This window comes from Grampus griseus, assembly GCF_964374135.1.
Source record: "Grampus griseus genome assembly, chromosome: 17".
Classification (NCBI taxonomy): Eukaryota; Metazoa; Chordata; class Mammalia; order Artiodactyla; family Delphinidae; genus Grampus; species Grampus griseus.
This window is the reverse complement of record NC_139011.1, coordinates 649,813-669,843: the sequence shown is the minus strand read 5'-3', so window position 1 is coordinate 669,843 and position 20,031 is coordinate 649,813. Positions and strand designations below refer to the sequence as shown.

The window sequence follows — 20,031 nt, the reverse complement described above, 5'->3', positions numbered from 1 at the left end:
AAACGCAAATCATGAAAATACCTTACATCGTGAAACATACAAGTGAGGACAAAAGCTGTCCGATCATCAGTTGATTTGGGCTTACCCATACACGAGAGGTGGAGGGGAGCCGTGGGAGTTTTGAAGCTGATATGTTGGCGAAACAGAATTTCTGCTCTGCTTTTCATTGATGTCACTTGTGCAATACATTTTAAAATGAAAGAAAACGTCAGGCTGTAAAGATACAGATGAGACGTACAGGGGGCGAGGATGAGGCCCCGCAGGCTTTACTCAGGGTGCTTGCCGCTGGCCCCCACGTCCCTTCTCCTTAGTCACGGCACAGGCGCACTGCCAGACTCTGTGCAGCTAGGTGTGGCCGTGTGGCTGCTGTGGCCCACAGGACCTGCGCAGAAGCTTCAAGAGTGAATTCCCTGCAGAGACTTCAAACAGAGGATGGCCCTCTGAGCCGCTTCTCTCTCCTTCCCCGGGGCCACGTGGAACCGGAAGCACGTCTGGGACGTGAGCTCCAGCCCAGGCTGGGGGTGGAGATGAGCAGGGGCTCCCTGACCCTCCAAAGCCCTTGCTAAACTGGGGTTAGCCGTCGCCCAGGGTTGCTCAACTGGGCTTCATTTGCAAGAAAGAAACAAACTTCTACTGTGTTTAAGTCGTTGTTATTGGAGTTTTCTGCCATCTCAGTCCAGTTCAAGAGGGACTATTGCTGAGCCCAGCTCACATGGGGCTCTCAGGCGGTGAGCAGCCGGGTGCATCTAGAAGTGTGTGTGTCTGTTGTGTTGGTAGTAAGTGCTCATTCCTTGGTCGCTTGCCTCCCATGCCCCAGAAGAGCAGCTCTATGGCACAGGCTTTGTCTTTCTTCCTGCCTCTTTTCCAGCACAGAGCCAGGGACGTGGTGGAATATTCCTACGTATTTCTTGAATGAAAGAAGGGAAGAATCAGAGGGAGCCCTTCTGGAGGTCCAGGGGCAGACCTTTTGGCTTCCACAGGGGGCTCCTGTCTTATGATATGGGGTGAGGGCCCGGCAGGTTAGGGTGCAAGACTGGGGAGGTCCTGAGCCAGGCGGGACCCACCTCAGGACACCCAGCAGCTTCCTCACGACCAGACCCTCTGCAGACGTCCTCCTGCAATTGGCTGGCTGTCCCAGGTCTCCTCCTCTGTGCTTCTATCAGACCCTTTGCGAAGTCACCCCATTCCACCTGGGGCTTTAAGGTGGGGCTCCAGGGCTGCCCTGGGGGCCTTTCTCTGTGAGCCGCCCCTGCGGGCTCCAGCTACCCTCATGCCTGCACTCAGATCGTGTCTTTCCTCTAGGCCTCTGTCCTGAGGCCACGTCCTGTCACCTCCGCCTCCTGGATGTGCCATGGTCACCTTTAAGTCATCTCTTCCCAACCTGAACACCTCCCACCCCGCGTGCATCTCCTCCCCTGGTGCCCTCACCCTATCCTGGACCTGCGGTCCACCTTGTCTCTCTTCAGGGGATGCCTATCGCCTCCAGGATAAAATCAAACCTCCTTACCTTGGTCTCCAAGGCCTGCCTGGCCAGCTCCTGCCTGTTCTTCAGAACATTTTTATTGCCCCCCAGAAGGAACCCTGTACCCCACTTCCCCCTCCCCTTTCAGCCCCTGGCACCGTTAACCTACTTTCTGCCGCTATAGAGTTGCCGAATCTGGACTTTGACATGAATGGATTCATGCAGTACAGTAGTACCCCTTACCTTCGGGGCTTGTGTTCCAAGACTCCCAGGGGATGCCTGAAACCCTGGATAGTACTGAATCCTATCTGTTCGTGTCTTCCACCCACAAACTTAATGCTTTTTCCATCTTAACCAGATTCTTATCATGCACTGCGGCCATAACTTTTGCAGTTTTTGAGGCGCACCAGCAAAACTAGCATGAATTTCTTTCTCCTTCACAGTTTCGCGGATAGAAGATTGGTTCTTAGCGTAGATCTTAGCAACCTCAGCATACAATTTTTCTCCTTTCCTTATTAAGTTGAGGACTTTCACCTTTTCGCTTAAAGGAAGCACTTCATTTCACTTAAAGGCTTCTCTTTGGTGTACCTGAATCGCAAGCACCGCTACTCTTGCACTTTGAAGCCATTCTTAGGTAAAATAAGGGTCACTAAATGTAAAACAGCTAGCTAGTGGGAAGCAGCCGCATTGCACAGGGAGATCAGCTCGGTGCTGTGTGACCACCTAGAGGGGTGGGAGGGAGATGCAAGGGGGAAGGGATATGGGGATATATGTGTGCATAGAGCTGATTCACTTTGTTATACAGCAGAAACTAACACAACATTGTAAAGCAATTATACTCCAATAAAGATGTGAAAAAACAAATAAATAAAATAAAAGGGTCACTTACTTGAACACAGACACTGTGATGCCTCCACAGATGATCTGATAACCCAGATGGCTACTAAGTGACTAATGGGCAGGATATACTGGACAAAGGGATCATTTGTGTCCCAGGCAAGACAGAGGGGCGGGTGCAAGATTTCATCACTGTACTCAGTATGGGAAGTATTAACATGTTAGCAATATTAAGGCTTCCAACCTGTGAACACAGGATGTCCTTACATTTATTTAGGTCTTCTTTAATTTCTTTCAGTAATGTTTTATAATTTTCAGTGTACAAAGGTTGTTAAATTTATTCTTAAATATTTAATTTTTTCTTTTAATTTATTTTTGGCTGCATTGGGTCTTCGTTGCTGCACACAGGCTTTCTCTATTTGTAGCGAGTGGGGGCTACTCTGTTGTGGTGCATGGGCTGCTCATTGCTCTGGCTTCTCTTGTTGTGGAGCACGGGCTCTAGGTGCACGGGGTTCAGTAGTTGCAGCACGCGGAACTGCAGATATAGAGGGCTGACTTTAGAGTTATAGGTGGATTTTCAACTTTGCAGAGGGTCGGGCGCCCCTAACCCCTGCGTTGTTCAAGGGTCAGCTGTGAAATAGTAGTTGCGGTACGTGGACTCAGTAGTTGTGGCTTGCGGGCTTAGTTGCTCCGCAGTGTGTGGGATCTTCCCAGACCAGGGGTCGAACCCGTGTCCCCTGCATTGGCAGGCAGATTCTTAACAGCTGCGCCACCAGGGAAGTCCCCTAAGTATTTAATTTTTTGATGCTATTGTAAATATAATTAGTTTCTTAATTTCATTTTCAGTTTGTTCATTGCTGGTGTATAGAAACACAACTGATTTCTGTATATTGATCTTCAGTCAAACTTGATGAACTCATCCATTACCTCTAATATCAATAGTTTTTGTGTTCCTTAGGATTTCACAGTTGACCCTTGAACAATGCAGGGGTTAGGGGCGCCGACCCTCTGCAAAGTTGAAAATCCACCTATAACTCTACAGTCAGCCCTCTGTATCTGCAGTTCCAAATCCTCAGATTCCACCAACTGCAGATGGTGTAGTACTGTAGTGTGTATTTAGCAAAAAAATCTGAGTATAAGTGGACCTGCGCAGTTCAAACCCATGTTGTTCATGGGTCAATTGTATGTAATTCATGTTATCTGCAAATATAATTTCATTTCTTCCTTTCAAATTTAGATGCTTTTTATTTTATATTCCTGCCTAATTGTCCTGGATAGACCCTCCTATATAATGCTGAATAGAAGTGGCAAGAACATCCTTCTCTTCCCTCTAATCTTACTAGGAAAGCTTTCAGTCTTGCACCATTGAGTATATTAGCCATGAGCTTTTCATAGATGTCCTTTATCAGGTTGAGGAAGTTGCTCTGTATTCCTGTTTCTTTGAGGTTTTCATCACGAAAATGTGTTGGATTTTTTTTCAGAAGCTTTTTCTGTGTCTATTGTAATGATCAAATGTGGTCCTTTCCCCTTTATTACTATTATGTGTTATATTGAGCGTTTTTTATACATTGATTGATGTTTACATTGATTTATCTTTACATTACTGAGATAAATCCCACTGGGAAAAAGACGTACTGCATTTTTCAAGCATTGGGTTGAGTTTGCTAATATTTTGTTGAGGATTTTTGTTATCTGTATTCATATAGGATATTGGCCTGTAGCTTTCTTTCCTATGATATGTTGTCTAGTTTTAGTGTCAGGGTAATACTGATCTCAAATAATGAGTTGGGAAGTATTCCCTCATCTTCTATTTTTTGGAGGAGTTTGTGAAGTATTGGAGTTAAGTCTTCCTTAATTTTGGTAGAATTCACCAGTGAAGCCATCTCATCCTGGGCTTTTCTTTCTGGGAAGTTGTTGTTGTTATTTCATTACTAGTTCCGTTTCTTTAGTTGTTATCGGTCTATTTGGATTTTCTACTTCTTCTTGAGTCAGTTTTGGCAGTCTGTATCTTTCTAGGAATCTGGCCATTTCATATAGGTCATCTAATTTGGAGGCATAAATTATTTATGGTGTTACCTTATAATCATTTTTATTTCAGTAAGGTTGGTAGTAATGTCACTTTTTTCATTTCTAATTTTAGCAATTTGAGTCTTCTCTTTTAATCTTAGTGAGTCAAGCTACAGGTGTGTCATTTTCGTTGATCTTTTTAAAGAATCAACTTTTAGTTTATTTTCTCTGTTGTTTTTCTATTCTCTGTTTCAATTGTTTCTGCTCTAATCTTTATTATTTCCTTCCTTCTGCTTACTTTGGGTTTAGATTGTCTACTTTTTGTAGTTTTTTAAGTTAGAATGTTAGGTTATTTATTTAAGATCTTATTATTTTTTTAATACAGTAATTTAAAGCTCTAAATTTCCCTCTTAGCAGCTCTCTTGATGGTGCTAAGTTTCAGTATGTTGTGTTTTTGTTTTTATTCATCTCAGAGTATTTTCTAATTTTCCCTGTGATTTTTTTTTTAATTTAATTTTTATTTTTGGCTGTGTTGGGTCTTCGGTGCTGCACACGGGCTTTTCTCTAGTTGTTGTGAGCAGGAGCTACTCTTCATTGTGGTGCGCGGCTTCTCATTGCCTTGGCTTTCCTTGTTGCAGAGCACAGGCTCTAGACGCATGGGCTTCAGTAGTTGTGACCCACGGGCTCTGGAGTGCAGCCTCAGTAGTTGTGGCTCATGGGCTTAGTTGCTCTGCAGCATGTGGGATCTTCCCGGGCCAGGGATTGAACCCGTGTCCTCTGCATTGGCAGGCAGATTCTAAACCACTGAGCCACCAGGGAAGTCCCTCCCTGTTATTTCTTCTTTGACTAATTGTCTATTTAGGAGTATGTCATTTAATTTTCACATACTTGTGAATTTCCCCACTCTCCTTCTGTTATTGATTTCTAATTTCATTCTGTTGTAGTCAGCAAACAAACTTTGTATGCTTTTACTACTCTTAAATTTATTGAGACTTGTTTTATTGCCTAACATATGATCTATCCTGAAGAATATTCCATGTGCACTTGGGAAGAATATGTACTCTTCTGTTGTTGGAGTGTTTCATTGCTGCCCGTTACGTCTAGTTGGCTTATTGTGTTGTTCAAGTCTCCTCTTTCCCTGCTGATATTCTGTCTAGCTGTTCTATCCATTACTGAAAGTGGGGTACTGAAGTCTCCAACTGTTATGTTAAATTTTCTATTTCTCCTTTCAATTCTGTCCAGTTTTGCTTCATGTATTTTGGGGCTGTGTTAGGCAAATATATCTTTATAGCTGTCATTTCTTCTTGATGAATGGATCCTTTTTTCATTATAAAATGTCCTTCTTTAACTCTAATACAAACATTTGTCTTAAAGTTTATATTGTCTGATATCAGTATAGCCCCTCCAGCTCTGTTTTGGTTACTGTTGGTGAAGTGTCCTTTTTTCCAAATTTTACTTTCTATTTGTGTCTTTGAATATAAAGTGTGTTTCTTATAGGCATTATATAGTTGGACCATGACTTTAAAAAGAAAAATCCACTGTGCCAATCTCTTCCCTTTAACTGGAGACTTTAATCCATTTACATTTAACGTAACTAATGATATAGTACAATTTATACCTGCTATCTTGATATTTGCTCTCTATGTGTCTTATGTCTTTTTTGCCCCCAATTTCTTCATTATTGTCTTTGTGTGTGTGTGTGTGTGTGTGTGTGTGTTATTTTCCAGTGAACAACTTTAATTCCTTTGTTATTTCTTTGACTACATTTTTTGAGTTATTTTCTTAGTGGTTACCCTTGGGATTACAACTGACATCTTAATTTGTAACAATCTGATTTAGATTAAAATTACATTAATTTTAACTGTATTAAAAGATGTTGCTCCTGTATAGCTGTTTACCCCTTCTTAATTTATTGCCACATATTCCACCTCATATATTCTGTGTCTATACCCATAGATTTTTTTTTTTTTTTTTTTTTTTTTTTTTGGCCTCACCACACAGCTTGTGAGATCTTAGTTGTGGCGCATGGGCTTCGTTGCCCCGTGGCAAATGAGGTCTTCCTGGACCAGGGCTTGAACCCATGTCCCCTGGATTGGCAGGCAGATTCTTAACCACTGTGCCGCCAAGGAAGTCCCTGCCCCCTTGTTGTGAGAGATGATTTTGACAGATATAGAATTCTCGGTTGGCAAGTTTGTTCTTTCAGCACTTGGAATATGTCATACCACCACCTTCTGGCCTCCATGGTTTCTGGTATGAAATCTTCTGTTAATTTTATTGAGGACCACTTATATGTGATGAGTCACTTCTCTCTTGCTGCTTTCAAGATTCCTTTTCTTTGCTTTTCAACAATGTATAATGTGTACAGGTGTGGACCTCTTTTACTTCATCCTGCTTGGAGTTTTTTAACTTCCTGGATGTGTAGATCCATGTTTTTCATCAAATTTGGAAAGTTTTCAGTCACAATTTCTTCAAATATTCTTTTTGCCCCTCTTTCTCCTCTGCTCCTGAGAATTATGTATAGGTTGGTATGCTTAATGGTGTCCCACAGGTCTCTGGGGCGCTGTTAATTTTTCTCTCTATTTTTTTTTTCTGTTTTGCAGACCAGACAATCTCAACCGACCTAACTTCAAGTTTGCTAATTCTTTCTTCTACCTGCTCAAATCTGCAGTAGAACCCCATAAGTAAAAATTTTCAATTCCATTATTGTACATTTCAACTCCATAATTTCCATTTGGATCCTGTTTATAATTTCTTTTTACTGACATTCTCTATTTGATGAGATATTATTCTCATACTTTCCTCTAGTTCTTTAGACATAATGGTTTCCTTTAGCTCTTTGAACATTTTTTAAATTTAATTGTTTTTTATTAAAATTTTTTATTATTTTTTTAATTTTTATTGGAGTATAGTTGATTTACAATATTGTGTTAGCTTCTGCTGCACAGCAAAGTGAATCAGTTATACATATACACATATCCACTCTTTTGTAGATTCTTTTCCCATATAGGTCATTACAGAGTATTGAGTAGAGTTCCCTGTGCTATACAGTAGGTCCTCAGTCCTCATTAATTATCTATTTTATACATAGTAGTATGTATATGTCAATCTCAATCTTCCAGTTTATCCCCCCAAACATATTTAAATAGTTAAGATTCCCTAGAGATAGTTTCTATTGATTGGTTCTTTTTTCCCTATTTATAGGCCAGACCTTCTTGTTTCTTTGGATGTCTCATAATTTTTTGTTGAAAACTAGACATTTTCAATGATATAATGTGGCATTTCTGGAAATCAGGTTCCAGGTTTTGTTGCTGTTGCTGCTATGGTAGTTGTGTTTGTGTATTGGCTTTTCTGAACTAATTCTGTCAAGTCTATTATTTGTCATGGGTAGCCACTGAAGTCTCTACCTGGTTAGCTTAGTGGTCAGATAAATGATTGGACAGAAATTTCCTTAAGTGTCTGGAACCAATAAATCTCTGTCATTCCCAAGTGGCTCTGTGTGTATGTGGGACATGCTCTCGGAATTCAGCCAGGCAGTTTACAACTCTGCTTTAGGCTTCACCTGTGCACAGAGACTCAAGGTCAGGTCTTTCATGAGTATATGCACAGCCCTTACTTATGTTTTTGACCAACGGTATTCCGGAAGTTTGTAGGGCTTTTCAGCGCCCCTGTGGACAATGTATTCCCCAGTTCTTCCTTTTAAGCTTTTTGGTTAGTCTGTTATTTGCCCCAGCTGTTCTCCATTGCCTCAGGGAGATTACAGCTTTGAAACTACAACACTTGCCAGTAATTGCCTTCAACAGCCTCGGGGAATAGGCTACTAGCACTGGGCAAGTTGAGTGGGCTCGGCGAGAGGGGCCTTCCAGGGGATCACCTGACTGGTTAAGTAATATCAGTGCTTTGCAGTGAGGGTGTTCTGCCACTGCGCCAGGTCTGGAAATGTTGCTGGACGAAAGCGTGCGATGCCTTCGAAAAGCGGTGGATTCCGGGTTGGGGGCGTCCGGGCGTGGGGGGCGCAGCACCGCTGAGCCCCGGAGACCAGCGGCGGGATCAGGGAAACCAGGGTTGTTGGGAGTTGTCACGGCAACAGAGAGACGCAACGAGGACCCGCCCAACCGCTGGTTTCCACGACGACCGGAGTAGCGCGGCGAGGCGGTGCCCGGCCCTGACTGACAGAGCCCCGCCTCGCCCCCGCCCCGCGCCCTCCCACGCTCCCCGGTTCTCGCGATGTTTAAGCTCTTTCGGCGCCGCAGAGGCCCACGGTAGCGGCGGCCGCGCTGAAGAGGGGCAATATGGCGGCAGCGGCGGTGGCTTCGCTTCGCGGGTTAGGGCTGGGCCCGCGGGGCGCGGGGCTGCCGGGCGCGCGGTCCCGGGGTCTGCTGAGCGGTGCGCGGCCCGGGCAGCTCCCACTGCGAACACCCCAGGTGAGAGCTGGTCTTAACCCTGGCCGCCGCGCGGACCCGCAGGCCGGTGAAGGTCACCGCTGGGAGGCTCCGGGCGCGGGCCGGGCAGCGCGGGAGCAGCCTTCGCACCCGGGCCCCCGCCCCGGCCGGACCCCCGCTGCCTGCCGACCTTGGGAGCAGGGCTGTGCTCCCACCCCTCCGAGCAGCACAGGCACCTGGTGCCGAGCGTGGGGGGCGGCGGGGCGGGCTCGCTGCCGGCTCGGGACTGGGCGCTTCCCCGGGGGGCGCGCCCAGGCCCGCTCCCCTCTCCGGCCTTCCAGACTGGGCCCGCGTCCTAAAGTGACCTCAGCCTGATCTCGGCCAGCTGCTTGTGACCTTGGCCTGCCCCAGCACCCTTGCTCACTTCGGCCCGATTCCTGGCGCAGGATCTAAGAACACGCCTCACAACCCGCCCCCCCCGCCCTCAGGGCCGAATTCCGGTCGAGGGGTCCGCAGCGGGGAGGGTGGGGAGGGCAGTGGCGCGGGAGGTGGCCGGTGCTGGGTGCCTGAGTTGGGAGAGGTAGGCGCTGAGAGTCAGATCCCCAGGTAGGGCTGGGTGGTGTTCTGGCAGGCGCTGAGCGGGACTCTTGCAGGCAGTGTCCCTGTCGTCGAAGTCTGGCCCGTCCCGGGGCCGGAAAGTGATTCTGTCAGCGCTTGGCATGCTGGCGGCAGGGGGTGCAGGGCTGGCTGTGGCTCTGCATTCAGCGGTGAGTGCCAGTGACCTGGAGTTGCACCCCCCCAGCTATCCGTGGTCCCACCGCGGCCTCCTCTCCTCCCTGGACCACACCAGGTGTGTGGCTGGCTGGGGGAATTTCTGGGTGGGCCGGGTGGGGTGGAATCCTCGGCGCCCTTAACCCTTTCTGTGTCTCTAGCATCCGGAGGGGTTTCCAGGTGTACAAGCAGGTGTGCTCCTCCTGCCACAGCATGGACTACGTGGCTTACCGCCACCTGGTGGGCGTGTGCTACACAGAGGATGAAGCTAAGGCGCTGGCTGAGGAGGTGGGGACGTGGGGATGCCGACGACCCACAGATAGGGGCTCCTGCTGTGCTGGACAGCAGGGTTGTGATGGGGCTCTTGGTGGCAGGTGGAGGTTGAGGACGGCCCCAACGAGAACGGGGAGATGTTCATGCGGCCGGGGAAGCTGTCTGACTACTTCCCCAAACCATACCCCAACCCTGAGGCTGCACGAGCGGCCAACAACGGAGCACTGCCCCCTGACCTCAGCTACGTCGTGCGAGCTAGGTACTGGCCTGCGGTGGCCGGGTGTGTGTGTGGCGGGGGACGGCGGGAAGGGCTGCCTCATGCCAGGGGCTGAGGAGACCCCAATCTGGTCCCAGGCACGGTGGTGAGGACTACGTCTTCTCCCTACTCACGGGCTACTGTGAGCCACCCACTGGGGTGTCGCTGCGAGAAGGCCTCCACTTCAATCCCTATTTTCCTGGCCAGGCCATTGGCATGGCGCCTCCCATCTACAATGAAGTCTTGGAGTTTGACGACGGTGAGAGGCCCCCACGCTGGGGGTGGGCAAGCTGGGTCCTACTTTCCCCACTGCCAGGGATGCTCTCCTGGTGTTCTTGGCCCAAGAGTGCCTGCACCTTCCTTGGCTGGGACACTGTGTGTTTCTGAGGAGGCTCATGGGCAGCCTTGAGGCCATCTGTGTGCTGGCTGGTGGTAGGGTGGGTCCCATCCCTTTTGAAGCTGTGGGCAGGAACCCGTCTCTGCCCCATGGTGGAGGATGCTCTTTGGGCTACCCCAAATTGGGCAGGGACACCCACGGGCAGCTCGTACCACTTGTCCTTGGTCCAGGCACCCCAGCTACCATGTCCCAGGTAGCCAAGGACGTGAGTACCTTCCTGCGCTGGACATCTGAACCAGAACATGACCATCGCAAACGCATGGGGCTCAAGGTGAGAGGGCTGGGCGGAGGGGCACAGTGGGCCTGGGGGAGGGGCTGGGAGCTGGGCAGGGCTCCTTCCTGCCTCCCTCCTCTGAGCCTGCCTCCCCCCCCAGATGTTGATGATGATGGGCTTGCTTTTGCCCCTGGTCTATGCCATGAAGCGGCATAAGTGGTCAGTCCTGAAGAGCCGGAAGCTGGCATATCGGCCACCCAAGTGACCCTGCCCAGTGTCTGCTTGCTGTCCTGCCTGAATGGGTCCTCAAGCCAAGGAGCCACCCTGGGCCTGTTCAGGTCCCAGCTGGCCCTCCTGGCCAAGCCCCTCTTCCTCTGGGACAGAGGGGAAGGGGCAGGAGACGGGGTTCCAGCTCCAGATCGTTCAGCGCCCATCATAGAAATAAATTAAGTTTCTCAATATACCCATTTGAGCTATTGTGTGATGGGAATACAGGTTTGCAGAGGACTCTGGGACGAAGATCCCTGCCCTCAGAGCTCCCGGGGTGTCCAGTGCAGTGTGGTCAACATTGCCCTGAATGCTGGGAGTCCAGCCAGCAGTGAGCGTGGGACAGGAAGCAGAGAACTAGCTGTTAGAGAAAGCGGCAACACTGACAGGAGTGGAGAGAACCTGGTTCCAGGTGGAAAGGGCTTCGCTTGGCCGGACACGGCCCAGGGACCCAGGGCCCTGCTGCAGTAACCCACCAGTGTCCGTGTATTGAACCACTTGGCCTTCATCCTGCAGGCGGCGGGGAGCCCTGCATAGGATTTCAACCAGGGAGAGGCTGGCCTAAAGTAGGAGCTGCAGGAGCTGTTCCTGGGGCTCAGGGGCAGGCAGGGCTGGGCGGTGGCCGGGAGAGGAGGGGCAGCGCTCAACCTCACCAAGGAAGCAGAGAGGCAGGCGGAGGCCACCCAGAGGTGCTTCTGGTCTCTTGGCTGGGCAGCTGGAGGTGCTGTTGACTCAAGGGTCACGGTTTTTGTGAGGGGACAGCACCTCCTAGCAGTCTACAGGGCGGCTGGGAGTGGGCTCAGGCCACACGGCCAGACAGTGGCTGGGCTAACACAGCCATGGACCTGTCAGTAGCAAGAGGGCCATGGCGGTGTTTTCTTAGTAGTAGCCCTGGGCCCTGGCTCGGGGCTCTTATCCTCTGAGCTTTTCTTGTCCCCAAGCAGGGAATGTAAGGGCAGCCTGGTGGGAATAGCCCAGAGGAGTGGGGACCAGCGTGGGGAGGGCAAGAGCAGAGAGGAGAAAGGCAGAGGGAGGGTGTGTGCCTGAAAAACTCTGGTTGGAAAAGGAGGGCCAGTCAGCTGAGGGCTGGGTGGGGCTCAGAGGGCCCAGCCCAGTGGTCAGCAGGCAGGGGGTGTCCTAAGCACCCTTGGGGCCTGGGAGACTTCAGGGGACTTGCGTCCCAAGTATGCTCTTCAGTAGCCACCTGGGCCCAGCTCGGGAGCCGCCACCCCTGCCTCTGCCACTCAGTTTCATCTGAGTGGGGCTGCACCCTGCTCTGCATTCTCCCAGCAGCCCAGTCTGCACAAGGGCACAGTAAAGGGGCACCCAGCTGGCTCACAAGTGTATTTAATGACTCCAGCTCACAGCCCCTCCCTGGCAGCCCCGGTTTTGTCTCCAGCGAGCGGTCAGTCAGCAGAGGTTCCCTGAGAGGTTCAGGAGGGGGTCCAGGGACCTTGGGCCTGGAAGGGAAGGGCCATCCTCTCTCCTTGTGACCTGGGGGCAGGGGCAGAAGATGGGTCATTCTGCTTGTTTTGCCCCCCTGCCCCCATCCCCTCCCCTGCCTCTGCCCCTGGTACCTTTGGTAGCTGCTGGGTGGAGGCTGTGGGAAGGGGGTCCCAAGCACAGGGCCTCTGGGTGCTGCACATCTCACAGCCGGGTCGGCTTGGGGCATTGATGAAGGTGCAGGAAGGGCAGGGCCAGCCGGGCTGGGGAGGTGAGGACACAGTTACTGCTTACCCATTCCTTCAATGCCCACAGCCTCCTAGGCCCTCCCTGCCCAGTCCCTTGCCCACCTGAAGGGCGTTGGGCAGGCTGGAGCCAGCTGGCTGAGGGGCTTGGGGCAGCCCCAGTGACTGAGGAAACAGGCGGCCTAGTTCCCCATCCATCTTCTGGGGGTGCTGAGGATTGCGTCCTGCCAAAGAGGGAATGAGGCTCAGGACCATGTCAGGCTGCACCCCACCTTCCTCATCCCACTCCAATCAAGGACTGACCTGGGGCCTCTCGGGGGGCTGAGAGCAGGTAGAGGAAAGCAGGATCCCCATCCCGCCGGACCCCATAGAAAGCAAGGCTGTATTCGGGGACACACAGGCACCTCCCGATGACCCAGCGCTGCACAGCCGGTGGGAAGCCAAACTCCGAGAATACCTGGGGCCAGAGTGTCGGAATGTCACCCAGGTCCCCCCAGCAGGGCTCCCCAGACCCCGTGCTCACCTGCTCCTGGAGGGCCCCGATGGTGGAGTGGGGGTGGACTGCCAGCGAGATGTGGGCAGAGGACGCAGCATCTTCAACTGTAACCTGTAGCCTGGGCCAGAGTGTAGGTCAGCGGTAAAGACCGGGGACCTGACAGGACTGGGAGGACGGGTGAGATGGAAGCCCCAGGCCTTACCTGATGGGGCCGGGAGGGAAGCAGGCCTCCTGGAGCTGGATGCTGAGGGCCACGTGATGCTGGGCCAGGATGGCTGCTGCGTGGGCTGCCCGCTTCTCATCCCCACCCTCTATGGCCCGGGTCAGGTGCCCTGCTAGGTCCTCTACAGGGGAGAGAGGGCCGTCACAGCCCCCCGCGGGCTGCCCCCCAGCCCCTCCAGCCCCCTGCCCTTACCTTTCTCCATCAAGTCTCCAGGGCGCCAAGGAAGATCCACCTTGGGCTTGGGGGCCTTGGTTGCAGGTACTTCAAGGAGACTGGGCGGGGAAACAGGGCACGTTTCTGAGCCTAGGGCTGGGGTCAGGCTGTCACTGCCTAGGAGGGAAGATGTGGGGTGGGCTGGTGGTCTGAGCTCTAGCCCCCAGCTGAGTACTCACCCAGGCCTCTGCTCTCTGACCTCAGGTTTCCAGTACCTTTGTCTCCTCCCTCCTCAGCTCAGCCCCTGCCAGGGCCCCGCCTTGGCCACACTTAAAGCCAGGCCTTTTCCCCAGCCTTGGCCCTTGCAAACTCCAGAGGTCCCAGCTGACTCCACTCAGAGCTGCACCTGGCTCTTCCTTGGGCTCTGGAGTCCTTTTGGTCCCTTCTGCTGCCCAGTCCCACCCGTGCCCCTCCTCCACAGAGGCCGGGCCCCTTCTCTTGGCCTGTACAGGCCCTCTCAGCCAGCCAGGAGGCTCCCTGGCCTCGCAGCAGAACCAAAGGAGGTCCTCAGAAGGAGCCCACCCCATACTGCTCACCAGGAGCCCTGGAGTCAAGATGGCCTCTTTTTTTTTTTTTTTTTTTTTTGCGGTACGCGGGCCTCTCTCACTGCTGTGGCCTCTCCCGTTGTGGAGCACAGGCTCCGGACGCGCAGGCCCAGCGGCCATGGCTCACGGGCCCAGCCGCTCCGCGGCATGTGGGATCTTCCCGGACCGGGGCACGAACCCGTGTCCCCTGCATCGGCAGGCGGACTCCCAACCACTGCGCCACCAGAGAAGCCCCAAGATGGCCTCTTTGTTGTCCTCGGGGACCTCCATCCCCTCTCTTGGCTCTACCATCGTCACAGAACACCTTGGGCTGCCCCCATGCCAAACCCTCTCCAGCCGATGCCTGCCCTGGGCATGCTGCCGTCTCTGCTTCTTACCACCCACTTGAGGCCCTGCCCACGCGGTGCTGATGCAGCTCCTGTGGTGGCCTCAGTATTCTGAGCTGTCCTCCCACCGAGATAAGCAGGGCTCCCGAGCACCGAGCCCGAAAGATGTCATGCATACTGTTGCCTTGGGGCTTCTGTACCTGCTGCTCCCAGGACACATGGTTCACCCCATGATCTTTAAATTTCACTCAAGGGTCACCTTAATGAGGATTTCCCTGCCACCCTATTTTAAATTGCAAACCCCTCCCTTCCAGCGCTCCCATCCTTTCCACCATCTGGCAGAATTTATTTTACTTATTTCATACGTCTGTCTCCTCTCTGGAAATGCCAGCTCCGAGAGAGCAGGGATTTAAAGTGTTGTTCATGCTGAATCTCTAAGGCCTTAAAAGAGCGCTTCCTACAGGTGCTGGACACACATTTGCTGAGCCAACGGGCAACGAGTGAACGAAAACAAAGGCCTTTCCTTCTCTGCAGATGCTGTCGTCTGGACCTCTCTTCATCTCAGTGTATGGTTTTCTTCTCACCTCTGACGGCTGTTCTGATGCATCTGTGGACTTTCCCTGGTGCACTGTCTGCCTTCCCGACCCTCTTCTCTTCCCACTTCTCTCTTCTGGTAACCTTGGTTGACCTTTTCTACCCCCAACCTTTACCTCTTTAGAGCCCCAGCCCCAGTCCAGATCCACCTATCTCCCTTCCCTCCCACATGTTTAAGAACTTGACCACCTCTGTGCCCTCCCAAAAAGGTCCTCTATCTGGGAGCTCCCCAGTGTCTGTTCCTTGCAGCTTTCTGTCTCAACCACTCACTCTTCCATTTAAACCTCAAGGAAATCCAGCCAATTCCATCTCCTAAGCATCTCTGAAACATCCTTCTTCTCTCCGGCCCTATCTGCACCACTCACACGAATGCAGGTCTCAACCAGTCTTAAGTAGCTCGAATCTGAGCCTGTCACTCTCCCACTGAATACCTTCCCAAAGCTTTTCATATAGTCCGTCTTCTCACCCAGGTCCTGAGGGCCTGCGTGCTCTGCCCCTCCACATTGTCTGGCACTCCAGGCTCCAGCTCTTCGGTCTCTGTTCCTTTTCTCTACTTCCTCCCTCCTGGGAGTCCTCCCAGAACCCCAGCAGTGGGTAAGGTGGGCTCAGCTTTCCCCACTACTCCCCCCATCGAGACCTGGGGGGTCGGGGCTACTCCTGTTCTCTTGCAGAACTAACACTATCCCGGTCCCAGTGAATCTTCACTCCAGGGCACTGACCATTCTGTCCTTCCACGGTGGCACCTCGGACCAGGGCTGCCCACCGCCGAGCTTCCTGAGGGTTGGCGAAGTGCAAGCTGAGAGTCCCAGGCCCTCCTGGTGGAGGCTGCAGCTCATGCTGGCTGGGGCCTCGGACGGTGTAGGAGACGGACTCCAAGGGCCACTCCAAACTGACCTGAGGAGGGGGAGAGTCCGGGCTCAGTGCCTCCCCCAGCACATACTGCATGATGATCAAAGGAACACGAGGTAACATTTGCAGGCCACTTTCACTGTCCTAAGCCCTTTACACGTATTACCTTATGAAACTCTCACACTAGTCCTACGAAGGGAGGTACCAGCATTATCCCCATTTAACACACAAGGAAACAGAAGCAAAGAAAAGGTAACTGCTCAAGAGCACGCAGCTGGCGAATGGAAGGGCATGGCCTCGGGTTCAGCGGCCAGCCCCCGCCGCCCCCACTCACCGCCCCGGGCCCCGCGCCAAGCAGCTCCAGCCGGAAGCGCCCTGGTCGCTCGGGGTCCGCGCTCAGCTGCAGCCTCCGCAGCTGCGCCTCTGCGTCCGGCCCCGCGCCCAGCGGCCTCACCGCGGCGTGCACGGCCAGGAGCACCGCAGCCGAGCCAGCGTCGGAGGCCGCAGCCGCGCCGTCCGCCGGCGGCGCCATCTCCGGTCCGGTCCCGGCCCGGCCCCACGAGCCCGCTTCCGTGGCCTCGGGCCGCTGAGCGCCTCCACCGGCCGGAAACTGGGACCGCGAGCCTGGGGTTCCGGGCGCCGCCCGAGCGTTGGAGCCGTCTGACCCTCCCGCTTCGCCCACGATGGACATGGCCAGAGGGTCTTCGGACTCCGGCGGGCGAGGCTGGGCTTGGAGGCCTGTATTCTGGGCAAAGCGTCAGGGACTGAAGCACCTGCCACAACTGGAAGGCCCTAGAGGCTCGGCTGGGGGCTGCAGCCCGGCGGCCCTGTCGACCCCCGCGTCTGGCGGGAGCCGGACGCGCTCCTAGGCTCCTTCTGGGCCGCCGCCCGCCTCTCGCCGCCCACCGAACACTCAGTTGCCCCCTCTCGCCCACACCTACAGCACCCGGGGCGGAGCCGGCGAGGGGCCGCGACCAATGAGCGCCAGGGAGGAAGGCGGGTTCGCACGGCCGAGAAGATGACGGACATGCGCCACAGCCAGTAGGAGTGGAAGACGGGACTGAGCGGCGGGTACTGCCCCCAATGGCTCTGCGAGCTCCCGGTCCCGGCGTCTGGAGCGGGCCATTCAGACGCGTGGGGCCGGGCCTGGCGGACGCTTGTTGTTGTCCGGCCCGGGGAGATAGAGGTCGTTCGCTCGCTTGCTCGGGCCTTCTGTGGCGGTCGGCGGGCAGGTCGGTCGCGATAGTCGGGCGCCGTGCACGGGCGAGGCTATGTCGCGGTGGCAGCTCGGATGGGCCGGCGGGGCCGGGAGTAACGGGACGTCGCTGCGGAGCTTCTTTCCCCGGATACAGTGCGGCCCGAGCGGAGGCCGCGGCGCCGCACTCCGGTCCTGAGGCGTCCGCGCTACCCGGGGCCCGCACCGCCTTCTCACCCGCACCGACGCCAATCGACCTGACCCTGCCTGGTCCGGTCCGGCCCGATTGAGCGCAGAGTAAGCAGGTAGGGGTACGCCCTGTGCCCGGCGCCGACTCGGGCCCTCCAGAACTACAGCCCCCAGCAGGCTTCGCGCTGGAGCGCACGCGCGCCTCCCTAGGCGCACGGCTTCCTGGGACTTGTAGTTCGCGCGGCTTGGCTGGGGTTCCCCTTAGACCCGGCAGACGCTGTAGCGCCCTAGCTGCCCGGCTGACAGGCCCTCCGGGGGCCGCGGGGCCTCCCTCCGCTCCCTGTCGTACTTTCGGAGAAAAACGGAGGAGCTCACTAGAAAGCAGCCTGTAGAACAGGAAAGAGCGCCGCGTCCAGGTGACGGCAGGGCCGAGCCCCAGGTGATCTGGTTCCTAACTGGGTGCGGTTCTTACCCGGGCTGAGGATCCCGGCCGGAGGGGCACCGCAGGAGTCACGTCCCTTCGCGGGCTCGCAGGGCCCCCCTTGGTGGGTAGGGCTCTTGTGTCGGGATGGGGGCTGTTGAGGGAGAGACTAACCCAGCAGCCCCGGGGTTAGCAGGATCCCCGGTGGGTCCCCCAGCCTGGCCCAAGAGCTCCTGTGAGGTGCAAGAGGTGTGGCTGATCTGGGGCCTGGACGTGCCGCTCTCATCACCTCTCCCGCCAGTGCTGAAGGCCTGGGAGCAGGCTGCAGGAGGGACCCAAGTTGTTTACAGCGGCGCCACTTACTGGGAGGAGGGCTGAAGGTGGAGCCCCAAGGGCCAGACACCCATGGACTGACCTGCATCCTCAGGCAGCAGTAGCCCTTTGGAGCACAGGACCTCCTCCCCGAGGACATGAAGCTGTTGGAGAACTCCAGCTTCGAGGCCATCAACTCGCAGCTGACCGTGGAGACGGGAGATGCCCACATCATTGGCAGGTGAGGCCGGGGCTCTGGGGCTGGCGTCTCAGAGGTCACTCTGCCCTGTCTCTGGGTTGAGCCTGCGGGGGTGGCGTGCTTCATGGTTGTGCCTGCGTCTCTAGGATTGAGAGCTACTCGTGTAAGATGGCGGGCGATGACAAGCACATGTTCAAGCAGTTCTGCCAGGAGGGCCAGCCACATGTGCTGGAGGCGCTGTCCCCACCCCAGACCTCGGGCCTCAGCCCCAGCAGGTGAGCCGGGCAGGGCCTGCCCACTGTGCACTGGCAAGCGGGGCAGTGCCAGGCTGACGCTTCTCTCTGTGCAGACTGAGTAAGAGCCAGGGTGGCGAGGATGAGGGCCCCCTCAGCGACAAGTGCAGCCGCAAGACCCTCTTCTACCTGATCGCCACGCTCAACGAGTCCTTCCGGCCGGACTACGACTTCAGCAGAGCCCGGAGCCACGAGTTCAGCCGGGAGCCCAGCCTCAGCTGGGTGAGGGTCGGGTCGGGGAAGGGACCTGTAGGCCCACAGCCATCCTTGGCATCCTCCCTTACTCACTGGGGCTCGGCCCGGTTCACGCCTGCTGCCCTGGGTCCTCGTCAGCCCTGACTGTGACCATCCTAGGTGGTGAACGCAGTCAACTGCAGCCTGTTCTCCGCTGTTCGGGAGGACTTCAAGGCCCTGAAGCCGCAGCTGTGGAACGCGGTGGATGAGGAGATCTGCTTGGCTGAGTGCGACATCTACAGGTGAGCTGGCGTCCCTGCAGGTGGGTCCTGGGCGGGTGGCACTTGGGACCTAACACCGCATCTCGCCCCACACGCCCCAGCTACAACCCAGACCTGGACTCAGATCCCTTCGGGGAAGATGGCAGCCTCTGGTCCTTCAACTACTTTTTCTACAACAAGCGGCTGAAACGGATCGTGTTCTTCAGCTGCCGCTCTATCAGGTTGGCCGGCACCTGTCCACCTCCCTTCCTGTACCTCCCTGTTTGGCTCACACACCGTTTCCCCAGCCTGGCCCACCCCATTCCTAACTTTGTCCTCCCCAGACACCCTCCCTGGGGTTAGCAGCAGGCTGGGGGTAGGCGGTTTTAAGACTGGTCCCCCCACCCCCAGTGGATCCACCTACACTCCGTCGGAGGCAGGCAATGAGCTGGACATGGAGCTCGGGGGAGAGGAGGAGGAGGAGAGTGGAGGTGGAGGCCGCGAGGGCGGCCACGAGGAGACCAGCACCATGGAAGAGGACAGGTGCGTGACGGTTGCAGTGGCCTCCCTCCCTTCAGCCTGGGGTGTGCAGGGCAGGGTGGGGCCCCCTCTGCCTGCTCTCCTGAGTGTGGGCTCCTCAGAACTCACTGTGTGCCGCCCGTTGCCCAGGGTTCCGGTGATCTGTATGTGAAGAGGAGGAACAGAGGCCCTCGCTTCACCCAGCTTCAAACAGTGCCTGGACCTGCCCACCTGAGGGGCCGCAGGGCCTCCACAGCTGCTGGCCAGATCCTGGCGCTACCACAGCACCAGCGCCACTCCAGGCCACACCTGCCTAGCCCTTTGGCTGTAGCCTGTGGATGTCCCCTCAGCCCCACAGGCTCCCGCTGCCCACGCTGTGGCTGGACTGGACAGCAACGGCACAGGGCCTGGTGGGAAGAGCCACTGCCCCGCCCAAACGAACTGACACGGGCAGGGACAGCTGGACCACAGAGTTTATTTTTGTATTTTGTGCAGGGTCAGGCCTGGACCTGCACACTCCAGCCCAAAGGGCCGGAGACCCAGCAGGCGGTCCCCAGGGGTCATCCGCCCACTTGTACTCCCCACCTTGCCCATTGGGCAGCGTGCACTGAGTGTCACTTTGCTGCAGCTGGTTTGCTTCCAATAAAAGTTTCTGTGACTCAGTGCGCACGG

At 54.7% G+C, this 20,031-nt stretch overlaps 3 protein-coding genes across 6 annotated transcripts; 2 read left to right on the top strand and 1 right to left on the bottom strand.

Moving 5' to 3' along the window:
- Window positions 1-8,559: 8,559 nt before the first annotated feature.
- Window positions 8,560-11,057, top strand: CYC1 (cytochrome c1). Its single transcript, XM_082675118.1, has 7 exons — window positions 8,560-8,727; window positions 9,339-9,535; window positions 9,618-9,744; window positions 9,831-9,988; window positions 10,084-10,244; window positions 10,553-10,653; window positions 10,757-11,057. Exons 1-7 carry the CDS (start codon window positions 8,596-8,598, stop codon window positions 10,859-10,861), a joined length of 981 nt encoding a protein of 326 aa, XP_082531244.1. The 5' UTR covers window positions 8,560-8,595; the 3' UTR covers window positions 10,862-11,057.
- Window positions 11,058-12,201: 1,144 nt separating this feature from the next.
- SHARPIN (SHANK associated RH domain interactor) lies at window positions 12,202-16,775 on the bottom strand. Of its 3 annotated transcripts, XM_082675082.1 has the most exons (9): window positions 16,132-16,775; window positions 15,668-15,842; window positions 13,463-13,600; window positions 13,250-13,391; window positions 13,075-13,165; window positions 12,855-13,008; window positions 12,657-12,775; window positions 12,441-12,569; window positions 12,202-12,357 (listed from the first exon to the last, which is right to left on the bottom strand). In XM_082675082.1, the coding sequence occupies exons 1-9, from the start codon at window positions 16,486-16,488 to the stop codon at window positions 12,274-12,276; spliced, it is 1,389 nt and encodes a 462-aa protein (XP_082531208.1). In that variant the 5' UTR covers window positions 16,489-16,775; the 3' UTR covers window positions 12,202-12,273. The 3 variants fall into 3 exon arrangements, with proteins under 3 accessions (XP_082531208.1, XP_082531207.1, XP_082531209.1); XM_082675081.1 differs by having other exon boundaries at window positions 12,855-13,165; XM_082675083.1 differs by having other exon boundaries at window positions 12,855-13,165; window positions 16,252-16,775.
- Window positions 16,776-16,953: 178 nt separating this feature from the next.
- Window positions 16,954-20,026, top strand: MAF1 (MAF1 homolog, negative regulator of RNA polymerase III). Of its 2 annotated transcripts, XM_082675084.1 has the most exons (8): window positions 16,958-17,297; window positions 18,030-18,155; window positions 18,260-18,388; window positions 18,463-18,628; window positions 18,761-18,882; window positions 18,963-19,082; window positions 19,252-19,383; window positions 19,510-20,026. In XM_082675084.1, exons 2-8 carry the CDS (start codon window positions 18,073-18,075, stop codon window positions 19,529-19,531), a joined length of 774 nt encoding a protein of 257 aa, XP_082531210.1. In that variant the 5' UTR covers window positions 16,958-17,297; window positions 18,030-18,072; the 3' UTR covers window positions 19,532-20,026. The 2 variants fall into 2 exon arrangements, with proteins under 2 accessions (XP_082531211.1, XP_082531210.1); XM_082675085.1 differs by lacking the exon at window positions 19,510-20,026 and having other exon boundaries at window positions 16,954-17,297; window positions 19,185-19,318.
- Window positions 20,027-20,031: the final 5 nt, after the last annotated feature.

Excerpts from the sequence above, each read along its gene's own strand:
- SHARPIN (XM_082675081.1), bottom strand. The coding sequence starts at position 16,488 with ATGTCCATCGTGGGCGAAGCGGGAGGGTCAGACGGCTCCAACGCTCGG. Across the intron at positions 15,843-16,131 it reads TTGGCGCGGGGCCCGGGGCG|GTCAGTTTGGAGTGGCCCTT; the intron begins GTGAGTGGGGGC and ends CCCCCTCCTCAG. Across the intron at positions 13,392-13,462 it reads TGGAGACTTGATGGAGAAAG|AGGACCTAGCAGGGCACCTG; the intron begins GTAAGGGCAGGG and ends TCTCCCCTGTAG.
- CYC1 (XM_082675118.1), top strand. The coding sequence starts at position 8,596 with ATGGCGGCAGCGGCGGTGGCTTCGCTTCGCGGGTTAGGGCTGGGCCCG. Across the intron at positions 8,728-9,338 it reads TCCCACTGCGAACACCCCAG|GCAGTGTCCCTGTCGTCGAA; the intron begins GTGAGAGCTGGT and ends GGACTCTTGCAG. Across the intron at positions 10,654-10,756 it reads GCAAACGCATGGGGCTCAAG|ATGTTGATGATGATGGGCTT; the intron begins GTGAGAGGGCTG and ends CTCCCCCCCCAG.
- MAF1 (XM_082675084.1), top strand. The coding sequence starts at position 18,073 with ATGAAGCTGTTGGAGAACTCCAGCTTCGAGGCCATCAACTCGCAGCTG. Across the intron at positions 18,629-18,760 it reads GGGAGCCCAGCCTCAGCTGG|GTGGTGAACGCAGTCAACTG; the intron begins GTGAGGGTCGGG and ends TGACCATCCTAG. Across the intron at positions 19,384-19,509 it reads AGCACCATGGAAGAGGACAG|GGTTCCGGTGATCTGTATGT; the intron begins GTGCGTGACGGT and ends CCCGTTGCCCAG.